This window comes from Marmota flaviventris, chromosome 4 (genome assembly GCF_047511675.1).
Source record: "Marmota flaviventris isolate mMarFla1 chromosome 4, mMarFla1.hap1, whole genome shotgun sequence".
Classification (NCBI taxonomy): Eukaryota; Metazoa; Chordata; class Mammalia; order Rodentia; family Sciuridae; genus Marmota; species Marmota flaviventris.
Genome location: NC_092501.1, coordinates 18,520,960 through 18,534,327, shown reverse-complemented (window position 1 = coordinate 18,534,327; position 13,368 = coordinate 18,520,960). Strand labels below are relative to the sequence as shown.

General features: G+C 31.7%; 1 protein-coding gene across 4 annotated transcripts in view; it reads left to right on the top strand.

Moving 5' to 3' along the window:
- Shoc2 (SHOC2 leucine rich repeat scaffold protein) overlaps positions 1 to 12,028 on the top strand; it is a 90,553-nt gene extending 78,525 nt beyond the window's left edge. For all 4 annotated transcript variants that reach the window (XM_071610919.1, XM_027930212.2, XM_071610920.1 and 1 more), the window contains exons 5-9: positions 3,864 to 4,052; positions 6,556 to 6,678; positions 7,847 to 7,984; positions 8,291 to 8,408; positions 9,950 to 12,028. In XM_071610919.1, the coding sequence (XP_071467020.1) occupies positions 3,864 to 4,052; positions 6,556 to 6,678; positions 7,847 to 7,984; positions 8,291 to 8,408; positions 9,950 to 10,158 (777 nt within the window). In that variant the 3' untranslated portion in view covers positions 10,159 to 12,028. The remainder of the gene's footprint in view (positions 1 to 3,863; positions 4,053 to 6,555; positions 6,679 to 7,846; positions 7,985 to 8,290; positions 8,409 to 9,949) is intronic.
- The last annotated feature ends 1,340 nt before the right edge of the window (positions 12,029 to 13,368 follow it).

Sequence of the window (13,368 nt, the reverse complement as noted above, 5' to 3'; positions counted from 1 at the left end):
ATTAGAAAACATGACTTGATTAAAATAAGTCTTCAAGAGAACTCAGGGAAATTCTGAATAGCTGGGTAAATAATTTGATGACTGAGATTGTTTAAATAACAAGTATGCTGTATAGCTACCACTAAGATAAAAATTCCAAAGAGTAAAGAAAGGATATAGGGAAACAATTTTTTAAATATGGAGAAGGCAAAAGTCAGAAGGAAAATTAGTGTGCTGTAGACCCCTGTAGCACTATGAAAATCTTTCTCATATCATTTTGGCCATTAACAGTAAAAATTATTTAAAAAAAAAAAACTGTATGGCTAGTTTTAAAACTCATCTACCCTTCCCAGTTCCTTATAAAAAGGTACTGTAGCAAGATGATAAATGGCAAGAATGATCTTGATAGAACATACGACTTATTATTAAAATTAATATTAGTTGCACCTCTCATGTGACCTAAATTATTACCCTAATGATGCAGTAATATTGAAGTCTTTGGTATGTGACAGTCACCAAAATCTGTCATTTTTTAAAACATTACTTTTAACTTGGGTTATGTTGTTTATTTTTTTAAAATTTCATTTATTTTGCCTTGGTATTGATTGGGTAAGATACAACACTCTTTTAAATTGTCTTTCTCAACAATGAAACAGAATCTCACTCAAATATTTGCTTATGTTTATTCAAGGAATAAACAACAATAGTTTAACAAATGGAATTGTGGACTCAAGGATTGATAGAGCTTTTGAGAAGTCTTTCCCTCTCTCAATTAAAAATGTCTTATATAAGTGGCCCTACAGTGTTTTGACTTGCTCATTTTTCTCTGTGTGTTTCATATTTAAGCTTAAAATATGAAGAAACATTTGGGCAGATGAAGGCAGTAGACTTTATATCAACTAATTTATATAAATTCACTTTCTTTCTTAAAGGAATGGAGAGAGAGAGAGAGAGAGAGAGAGAGAGAGAGAGAGAGAGAGTGTGTGTGTGTGTGTGTGTGTGTGAGAGTGAGTTTTAATTTGGGTATCTGCATTTTCATAAAACAGCTTCGCCAGGGTTTAAAGATGAGTTTCTACCAGGCAAAGTGGTGTTTGCTTATAATCCTAACTACTATAGAAACTGAGACAGGAAGATTGTTTGAGGACAGCATGGGGAATTGAATAATATCTTATGTCAAAATAAAAAAATAAAAAGGGCTGAGGATGTAGTTCTGTGGTCAGAATGTCCCTGAGTTCAATCTCTAGTACTGGTGGGTAGTGAGGAAATGAGTTTCCCACAATTGCAATTTCTAGGCTGTATTAGTTCATTAAGACTGTTATGACAGTATCTTACCTGTGACAAAAGAGTACTTCTGTTGTTAGCAGGTTAACTGGGATAAGGAAAAAATCCACAGATATCAGATACAGCCCTGAGAACCAGAATATCTGGATTTTTGTCTTTCTGTGATAGTAATAATTTAGAGAGATCAAAATAAGGGAGGTTCTGTTGTTTAATGTCATCCCTCTTTTCTAATCAATGACCTGTATCCATAACAGGGTAAGCAATTAGCACATTTACTAGTTCTTGTTGAGATTCTCTTTGGGTGTGATTTGCGAGCTTAAGTAAGAGTCACTGCTTTTAACATATGAATATGCCTAAGTATAAAGACTGGGTGTACGTAGAAATTCAAAAAGTGGAAAATTTAAGTGTGTGTGTGTGTGTGTATCTCCCAGTTTTATTGTCAGTTAAGGGAAGCTAATAATTATTAGGTACCTGTTAGAATACCTGTTCTAGTTCAAATATATGTGTGTGTGTGTGTGTGTTTATTTAAATATTTTGGGTTTGTTGTTGTTGTTGTTAGAGCATTATTGTTATATGTAGTAGTTGGGTTAATTTTGACAAAATCATACATGCATGGAACTTGATTTTAGTTCAGGTTCCCCCCTTTTTTCCTTCCCATCCTCCCTCTCCTATTCTCCTTCTTGTAAGCTAGTGATCTTCCTTTTGCTCATCTACTTATTTATTTTTGATTGATTCTTTCTACTTATTTATAAAGTTGCAAATCCCTGTGTTATGTTTATATATATGCATATAGCATGATTTTTTTAAAAAATTCGTTTGCATTTCCTCCCTTCCCTTCCCACCTTTCTCCCTCTGGTTCACCTTCTACTCTGCTGATCTTTTCTATATCTTTTTGATAACTAATCTTCCCTTCCTTCCTTTCCTTATTTTCCTGTAGCTTCCACATATGAAAGAGAACATTAGACTCTTAATTTTCTGAGACTGGCATATTTTTCACTTAGCATGATGTTCTCCATTTCCATCCATATTTTTCTGTTTAAGTCAAAATTTTTTTAAAAAAGCAGTTTTACGTTTGAAAAACTAGTGGTCTTTCATATCTTCCCTGTCCCCACATATGCATAGCATTCCCCATTATAAACGTCACCCACCAGGCTTCATACCTTTGTTAAAATCACAGTTTATGAATCTATCTGGACATATTATAGTCACGAAGTTCATAGCTTACATTAGAGTACACTCGTGGCATTGTAGATTACATTCATTGAAACAAATTTATAACATATCCACCATTATAATATTAAGGAGATTCACTGCCTAAATGTCATCTATATGCTGCCTATTTGTTCCCTCCTTCCACCTAATCCCTGATACTTATCAATCTTGTTTTTTCCCCCTGGTTTTTTTTTTTTTTTTTTAAAGCACTATCACATGCCTCAGGCATGGAAGTATTAGACACCTCTTTTTATTTTTGATAAGAGGATTCTGAGGTAGGGTCACAAGTTCAAGACCAGCCTGGGCAACTTAGTGAAACCCTGTCTCAATTTTTTTAAAAAAGGGCCAAGGATATAGCCCAGAGGTGAAGCACCCCTGGTATTCCCCACTACTGAAAAATGGAGAAAAGAAGAAAAAAAATTAGTTTGCTCCAAGCCACAAGCTATTAAAAGATAAGGCCAGAATTCAAAACTATTTGAATAACCAATACCAATGTTTCCTAAATATTAGCATACAAGTCAGCATAGAATTTTGTTATAATGCATATTAATTCTGTGGGAGTGGGCTCAGAGTTCCATTTCTAACAGTCAGGGGATACTAATGCTGCTCTTCCTTGATCCAGCCTAAATAATGAGAACCTGTTCTGTATAATTTGTTATTGATGATATACCAGTTGTGCATTATTTTCTAATTCCTTCTAAAAAGTTTAATGTTCTTAATGGCAGAGATTCTTTTATATTTATACACTTAGCACTCTTTTTATGTAGTGGGAAACTAAACTAGGGAGAGATGAGGTTATATGGTAAGTACTTGTTTAATACTTGTATTCCCCTCAAATTTACCATATAAAAAAGGAATGTGTTGAATAATATCAAGAAGTATAATCATCTTCTGAAAATAGTATTCCTTAAAAGAACCATTAAATTATTGAATAACGATTTACTCTGTGCCAGGAATTATGTTAATCTTAATACTAATTTAGAGAGAGGTATATAACTAAAACCTAGATAGGATTGGTTACATTCAGTGGCAGAGCCAGAACTCAAACCATAACTGTCTATTTTAAACTAAAACTTCTAAGCAGTCTCAGACTAGCCACCCTTGGTACTTCTCACTCACAGATGCATTCTTTATGTCATAGAGTGTTTTAAATAAACTGAATCCAAACAATAAAGCGGGGGGGGGGGTGCTTTTTCTACACATTTCTACAAGGCAAGGCGACAGCATGTTAGAACTCAGTAGTGACTGAAGTGTCTTAGAACCAGCCTAACTGGTCTCTGTGGGTCCTTACCTCCAAGGCCCTTTGAAGTATTTGTGTTTGGAATTTGCTGTGCTATTCAAATTAAGTTTGTTTCAGTTCTAAGTATTTATGCTTATTTTGTTTTTTACAGAGTCTTTTATCCAGTCTTGTGAAACTGAATAGCTTGACCTTAGCTAGAAATTGCTTCCAATTGTATCCAGTGGGTGGTCCATCTCAGTTTTCTACCATCTATTCCCTCAACATGGAACACAATCGAATCAATAAAATCCCATTTGGAATTTTCTCTAGAGCAAAAGTATTAAGTAAGCTGAATATGAAGGTAAGCTGTTTGTATCAGAGGAGAGGAGGTGTTACAAATGCATTTGATATTTCTATTTTCTCTGTTGGTATGGATAATGTGTCCTTTCACCTTATAACAAAATAACAAAGGATATTTTGGGGCAGTTTTTAAATCAGATAAAACAGTCTCACAATTGTGTATACCCTTAGGAATTAGTCCTCAAGAAATAATAATGAACATGGTTGTAGGTATGTTTATTGCAGAACATTTTTAAAGGCACCAACTTATTCCTACTATTATGGATTTAATTTTTTTAAAGTGGAATACTGTGGAGCTGATACTCTTATATAGAAGAATATTAAATACTAGTTACAATATTATTAGTTTATTAAGCATTAGGAAGTTATGGCATGTAAAAAATTCTTTCTATAGTTTTTAAAGCTGTTTTTGATATGCTTAATTACATATTGAATACTTAGATATTTAATATATCTAAAATCTCTTTGGATATCAGAATTATTTATGGGTGATCTGTAGTTTATTTTTGCTTATCTATATACTCTACAGTGAATGGATCTCACATGAGTAATAATTTATTGTGAAAGAGGTCAAGAAATGGTGATTTATCTAGTCCAATAATTTAATTTGTCATAAACTTTGCACACAGAGAAGACAGCATATTTGGCCACATAACTAATTCATGGCTGAGGCAGGAATTCAGGAACCTAGATTTTCCAATTTTAGGTAGAGAGTTTTTTATATCATATCATGCTACATCTTTTTGTCCTTGATGAACCATTCAGCATAATTATTGTTCTTTATAATTTAAATTTACAATTTCTTGATTCTGTCTATACTTGGTCATAAATATAGTATGTATCTTTTATGATAATTCTTTGAAAGTATATAATGACTGAAGCAGTGTAAATTAAAAATCTTACCTCAATAAAAAATTTTAATATGGCTACATAATTACTATATGCAGTAATAGTAATATGGTGGTAAACACCATTAATTTTGCGTGTGCATTTTATAGTAATAGTTTTAGAACATAGTGGTCTAGATATTCACTAGTTTTTGCATTTGATTGTACATTTTTATGAATTTGACATTATTACAATATGTTAGCTTGGAAAGGCTTCCTGTTTTCAGTAAAATAATAAAACTTTATATAGGGGCTGGGATTGTGGCTCAGTGGTAGAGAGAGCGCTTGCCTGGCATGTGTGAAGCACTGGGTTTGATTCTCAGCATCCCACATAAATAAATTAATAAACAAAATAAAGGTTCATTAACAATTTAAAAAAAATCTTTGTACAGCACTTTGCCTTGTTATTCAAACTTTATAAATGTTTAACACAGCTTTCTCTTGAAGAAATCAAAATGAAGCTTGATGTTTTCTTTCTCATATAAGATTTACTTTCCCAGAGTAAATCCTTTTTAAGGAAAATACTTTGTCACATTGTACCTTTTGGTAGTCTGGGCAAAGATGGGTAATGTTAAATATTTTTAATAAATTTCAATGTTACAAAACAAAAACTTAATTTTCAAATATATGTTCACTAATTGGGATTCTTCATATTGATGATTCTGTATAAAATGAGACAAGTAATCCATGAGTATTGCAGAACAGTTTTTAAATATATACTAACAAAAGAACGTAAAATAATTTCATGACCAAGAGCTTAACATATTGGCATATTGATACCCAACTGGGACAAAGGTGTTATCACCCTCTCCCGTTACCAGTGTAATAGTTTATTTAGAGTTGTTATTGATGAAAGGGATCTTAAAAGTGAATATGTGCCAGGTATGGGTTACACGCCTGTAATTCCAGCAGCTTGAGAGGCTGAGATGGGAGGATTGCAAGTTGAAAGCCAACCATAGCAACTTAGTGAGGCCCTACGCAATTCAGTGAGACCCTGTCTCTAAATAGAATACAAAAAGGGGTTGGGGATGTGTCTCAGCGGTTAAGTGTCCCTGGATTCAATCCCTGATTTAAAAAAAAAAATAAAGTGCAAGCAGGGAAAAATCATGTTTTTATTATTTAGTGATGAATGTATCCTATCTTTCTCTTCTGCTTTACTGTTCAGCATCTCTTCAATTCCTGAGCTCATCTGGGTTTCCTTTTGGACCGTAATATGTATCTTCTTTCATTGTGCTCATATCTTAATTTGAACATTCACTGTTTTTTTTTTTTTTTGAGTGGTTTCTGTACATTATTGTGAAATAAAGAAAACATCAAATTTATCACTATTGTTTTTGAAATCTCCAGTGGTTTCTCTGTATAGTATTTTTGTATTTCTATTACTAATATTCACATAAGAAGCAAACTTCCTCTTTAAACTCAAAGCAAAAGCCTACTTACTGTACAAAAATCTTGGAAGCTTGTTGCTTTTGTTACTGCCTTTTTTTTTTTTCCTCCCTGATATCAAAAAGGAGAATAAGGCTTCTGTTTAAGAATTTTCTTCTTTCCCAAAAGAAGGTACATATGGAGCTTTGTTTTAATGGTTCCATATAGAATGGTGCTTTTTGTCTTTGTCAGGACAATCAGTTAACATCACTTCCTTTGGACTTTGGAACTTGGACCAGCATGGTAGAATTGAATTTAGCCACTAATCAGCTCACAAAGATCCCCGAGGATGTATCTGGACTTGTTTCTCTTGAGGTGAGTGAGTACTAATGAGCATTTAAAACTTCTTGGTCTCTTCCACAATTACCTCACTTAGATAGTTTCAAGTTAAACAATTTCTCTTTCAGTGAAGATCATAATTAAAAATGATCATAATAAGAACTTTCTTAAACACATGACTCTGTTAGGATGACGAGGCATTGGATTAATTAGTTAAGTTCAATACTACTGAATAAAAACTGTACTGTTGTTAACCAAAATAATTATAGATACTTCAGATAGGCATTTAGAACCTTTTCATCTATGATTCTGGCCTAATTTCCATCCTAAATCACTCACCTGCTATTTGTTAGAAATTTTCCTGTCTATGTTTAGTCCAGTTGTTTCTAGCATCTCAAATTCCCTCCTCATCCTCTTTTTTCTTTTAAAATTCTTTCCTATGGTTAAAGTCCATCTCATTGTCACCTCCTCAGTCGAGGATGATTGCTTCTGCCTCTAAGTCCCTAAAGTTTTCATTAGTAAAGCTTACTAATAGTACTTACACTGTTTTAAATTTTTTCCTGTATCATGTTTTTTAAAATTCCTGTTTAATTTAGTAAGGTGAAACAGTGTTGTGTGGTTGAAAGCATGGGTGAAATAAGAGGATGTAAAAAATTAGCTAGAATCTTTTGAAAGTCTTTCTTCTTAGTGTTTTGTTCCATCCCCCCACCTCCAATTTTCATTATGTCTCCTACTCCTCTAGTAGTTTATAATTTCTTTGAAAACAAGGACCATCTTCCTCAGCCTCCCCCTCCCCCCTTTATTACCTTTTAGAATGCCTTGAAATGTAGTAAATACCATGAATAATAACTGCAGTAGGTTGATTGTAAGTCAGTTGCTACCTTCTTAAGTGATTGTTTGCAACAGATGGTTTGTTAAGACATTTGTAACTATTTTTTATTTTTGTAATTTAGTTATAATGACATTTCTTTTTCACTTTGAATTTGACATTTAAAAAATTTCCAATAACTAGTGGGCTTTAAAAATTTTTAGGATACTAAATTAAATGTTATTTAATCAAATGTTACCTACCTTTAATATTCACTGTTTAGAAAATTAGCATTTCTTATAAATTTTAAGCCACACAATGGTAAAAAAAAATATATATGCATGTATATAAAATTCCATTTCATGTGTTGTCAAACTGTCAATTATTTCTCTGTAGGTTCTAATATTATCAAACAATCTTCTGAAGAAGCTTCCCCATGGTCTTGGAAACCTTAGGAAGTTAAGAGAGTTGGATCTAGAGGAGAACAAATTAGAATCCTTGCCAAATGAAATTGCTTATCTTAAAGATTTACAGGTAAATCATGCTAGTGGCCTTGTAGTTGTATGATTATAGTTTTTTGGAATTCATTTTTCTAATTCTTTGCCATTTTCTAATTCTTAGACCAGATAGATAGTTCTGTTACAGGATTAGGGCTGAGTTTTAAATTCGTGTAATCTGCATTTGTCCTAACAAATGATATTTTTTGAAAGAGAATCCTATAATTTAATTTACTCACCTGATTTAATTTCCCTATTTTATTCTTTTGTAGAGGTATTATTTTAAATTTATATTGGTTGTAGAAAATGTGTATATAACTATTTTTATTGTCTAATTTTTTAGAAATTAGTCTTGACAAACAACCAATTGACCACTCTTCCCAGAGGCATTGGTCACCTTACCAATCTTACACATCTAGGCCTTGGAGAGAACCTACTTACTCATCTTCCTGAGGAAATTGGTAAGAACCCTATGGATTATTAACTCTACTAGTAATTTGTTGTTGTACTTTCAAACCATATTTCAGATAAATTTGTTTTTGTAAGCTGAGGTTATATTAGGCTTGTGAGTGTTTTTGTGGAGTACCAATGGTTAGTGTTAGTGGGTTGTTTGATGTTGTTTGTTTCCTTAGGGGGTGTTAGAATTAATACTACATTTGAAAATGTTTTAGTACATCTCTATTTCCAATGGGTTTATGTCATCTCAGTTTAGCAGAATTATTTTGTGTTTTCTAAATTTGAAAAAAAAATCACATAGACTTGAATCAAATTAGTAATTCTTGTAGCAAAAGAACTTTTCTTTATGGAGCTTTAGGATTAATATTAATATTTGATTCATATCAATATTTTGGGTATATTTTAGAATTTTGCCAAGTCTTTTTATATCCACTATTTCATATAATTATCATGACCACTTTGAATTTTTTATAGTGCAAGTTGTTAATACTGTTTTACACAGAGCTAATTAAGGTCATCTAGTAAATAACTGAGTTCTTAATAATTCTATGTATATTATTCTGCCTTCAAAAGTATATTGCCCCAGAAGCATTATAGATTAGTAGTTAAGAATGGTTTTGGAGATGATAGGCAATTTAAAATCTGACTCTGGCACTTCCTAGTTTTGTGACTTTGGATAATCTACACAAACTCAAATCCTCAATCTTCTTACCTGTAAAATAAGCATAATAGTTATTTCATATAGGGTTGTTCTAAAGAGGAGTAATATTTTATGTGTAAAAGAAATTCATTACCTGCTAGCTGTTATTTTTACTGCTTTTCTAATAAATAGTTACTATGAATCCATATTTTGATGTTTAAAATTGAAAACACATGAAGCAACTTTCTACTTAAATTTTTATTTTTACTCAGCTGGCCTCATTAAATTGGTTAAGAAGTTTGCCTTCAAAGTATGACCATCTTAAGATAGTCTTAAGAAAATTTTTTGAAAGACTGCATGAATTTATTTTGGTTTATTGTCAAATATGCAGTAACTTTTTTCATGAAAGATTTCTATAAAGTAACAAAAACTAAAATGTTTTATGAGAAATGAATAATTTCTCAATGTATTATGAGCAATTATAACATTGTCTATAACAGAATTGTGATTACATAGACACTGAATATATAATAATCTCTTTTCTATAGTTTAATACACACACACACACACACACACACACACACACACACACACACGCTGTCCCAAAGAGATTCTCTGAAGTTAGAGCATTTTCAAAAAACTAAGTTTAAAAACCAACTGTAAAAGAGGAGGTTCAGATTACATTGATAATGGAGTGTGACCTGGTCATCAGGGTTTAAAAAAAAAAAAAATCTCCCCAGCTGATTTTAATATGCAATGAAGTTTGAGATCCATGGTTCTAAGAGTTTTAAAACCGAGAGAAGAGTAGGAAATATATCTTATATATAATGCCTAGGATGTTCCTACTTGAACTTTTTTAATAGTAACTAGTTTTGTTTAAGTGACTTATTTATTTATTTTTAACAGGTACACTGGAAAACCTAGAAGAACTGTATTTGAATGACAACCCTAACCTACATAGCCTTCCCTTTGAGCTGGCTCTCTGCAGCAAGCTTTCAATCATGAGTATTGAGAACTGTCCACTCAGTCACCTTCCACCTCAGATTGTTGCTGGGGGACCTTCTTTCATCATTCAGTTCTTAAAAATGCAGGGTCCATATCGTGCCATGGTCTGATACAAATCTGCTGGTCCCACACACTGTTCAAAATAGACTGCCATTAATGTTTCATATCTATATCTGTATCTATTTATGTAGATATTGATATATATGGCAGATTTATAAAGACTGCATTATGTGTTTCTGCTAATAGAGGAATTATAGCCATTTAGATTTTTTAAAATTCTGTACAAAAGGCTTATAAGTTTTCTTTGCTGAAATTGATGTTTTTCTGTTTGTAATCTGATATGCCAGTTTGCTTAAAAATTTGCCAACAAATTATGAAGTTGTTAAATTTAAGGGACAGGAGTAGTATAGTTAGATATGTTTATCTTAGGAAAAATAATGGGCAAACGATTTTGTTGCAACTTTTCGTATACATTTTCCCATTACCAATTATGAGATCTTTATAGTGAAATAGGCCCTGAAGGTAGAATTTTTCTTTAACTTATTTTGAAATTTGAGATTTAAATTTTTATATATTGTTTACAGTCAGAGTAAATCACTGGATTTTTGTTGTTGTTGTTTTGATTTGCTCTGTTATAATCAGTCAAATAGAGTTTTATTCTCTGTTAAAGAATTTGCATCAGTTAGTATAAATATTAAAAGATATTTGCTCGTTGAAACAACTGGCAAAGTGAAATTATACAAAGATCTATAATTCCTTTAATTTTGATTCCTTTATGAGTTTGTGAAGCAAAATATCTGAAATGAGTCTTTGAGTAAGGGGAGGATCTTGAGACCTTTCCTGTTATAAATATGTTTTCTGAAGTTTAGGGGAACAGATATTTGTAGTGAAAAGGAGTTTTGTTTTTGGATTTTTTTTTTTTTCATTCCTAAAAGTCGCAGATCCACAAAAACAGAAAAAATTGGCAAATAAATAAATTACACATAAACACATTCTATATATGTATATACAATGCTATATAGATATGTATTTATTATATCATAAACTACAATAGGTAACTTTAAGGATTTCTCCCTATCCTTGTACAATGAAATGAATGTCTTTCTTTGAAAACTGCAATATATGTACGTTTCAAGGTTATTTAACAGTGTACTATGGTTTTATATCTTGACTTGCCTTGTACATCTTTCAGTTCTAAAATATCTGTCTAAGCACAATATCTTCACACTGTGCTGTATTGCTGCTGAACTAAATGCACTTTTCCCCACGTGTGGGGCACTGGCTTCAAACAATTCAGTTCAGTACCATTACTTTTAATCTCATCTTTTCTTTCTTGATAGTTAGCATATGGTTTTGGAAAAGAGGAATATCGCACAGAAGCCATTGGTAGCTCAATGGAAGTTATGTAAAGTGTGCGTGTATATTTGATATATTTTCTTTTGCTTTACTGCCTTTAAGACTAGCAGAATTGTAAATGTGTGCCCCTTATGTAGTACTCTTAACTTTTGGTAATATTGGTCCAAGTCAGTTTAATTGAGGAAACTCACAAAGTAAGTGCATTCTGGGTATCATCCAAAAAAAAAAAAAAAAACACTTTCCACATAATAAGTATTATATAATTACATATTGCTGCTTTTTTTCCCATTTAGATGGACATTACGTTCCAAACCCCCCCAAAAATTTTTTTTAAATTATGATATTAAGATAGAGATTTGGGCTGTTTTGCTCTTATAGGCACTCAAATTCAGGACTAGGTTTGGGGTCAAACCTGTGTTCATAATTGACAATTTTATAAGGAACAACTAAAAAATGGAAGGCAGGTGAAGATATAAAACCCTAGAATGCTTAAATGTGCTGTAAAACTATTGTAGATGTCACTGGATTTTACCAAGTAATATCCTTTCTTTTTTCCATCTACTGTGGCTTTTCAGTTAAAATTTTGTTTATAAAAGGAATTTGTTTATTACAGCTCTACCTAGAGCTTGTGTGTATGTGTGGTTTTTTTGAAATTTCATATCCAACTATGTTTATATATTAGAGTGATGGAACTTGAACTTTAAAGGTAGTAACCTAATGTCTTTTCTTGGAAAAATATGGTTATTGATTCTCAGAATGAAAATAGTTATAATTTTTAAGGCAGTTTGTTTCTCCCACCTTTGTTTATGTAAATCTATACTAGAAGTGCAAAGTTTAAAATTATCCCAATCTTACATGTAGAAGTGGTGTTACATGTAAATAGTATATAGCTGAGGAGTTATTAAAAAAAATTAAGACACATAAAACATGTCTTCTCTATGGATGCCACCTTGTAAGAGCCCATTAATTTCATTACTTCTATTGAAACTAGAATGGATTTTTAGAATGTCATTGCAAAATCCAGATATTCGATATTTATAGTTTGAAAATAGTAAGGGATGTTATTGAGTGATTACTTATGAGCTAATTTTTTTTTTCTGAAATTGCAATGGGACTAATTGGCATATCTAAAAATTATACTGCTGTGGAAATTATGTTTAGTCTCTGATGCTTAGTAAATAAGATAGAGAATTGTAAAACTGTTGATCTAAATGTTGCTCATTGCTAATCTGAAGCAGTAAAACAGCAATAGTGATATCAAATAGTCCTCCTTTTGTGGGAAGTTATTACTTCCTAAATTCCAGATGATTATTTCATACAGAAAGAAGGTGGAAATGCTAAATAATTTATGAACTTGATGAAAACACTATTAGATTTTAAAACGTGTCAGAGGTATAAAATGTTAATTTATTACATATATTAAAAGGTGGGTGATACAATTGGAATGAGCTCTAAAAATTATAATTGCACGTTTCTAATTTTTCTTGTTGAATCTGTCATTTAAAAAGATAAACTCTTCTGCATCAGGTTATCTAGTTCTTCTGTGATAATTTTTGTTCTAATCTTTTGTTTTACATCTGTTATTTCTAAGCCGTGTATATTAGAGTCTTAAGTTTTAGCTTATAGAATTCAGCATGGCTTTTTTTTTTTTTCTTAATAAGAATGGGTAGTAAGTGTATAAAATGGGACACTTTTCAAATGGAAAGGGAAGGAGGTACTATCAGTAGTTATTTTGGGCCAATAGTCATGTTTCAGAACAATCTCAGGCAAGTCAGAATATATGGTTATTCTTGTATTATTAAAATTAGATGAAAGCAAATAGTATAATCCAAAAGAAATCGAATGAATTCCTAAAATCCACCAATATTAAATTTAATATTCGAATAACTCTGAGGAAAGGTCTCCTTCTGCCTGCACCAGAAGAAAGATAGCATACTAAATATCTTAACTAAAACCTTTCTCCT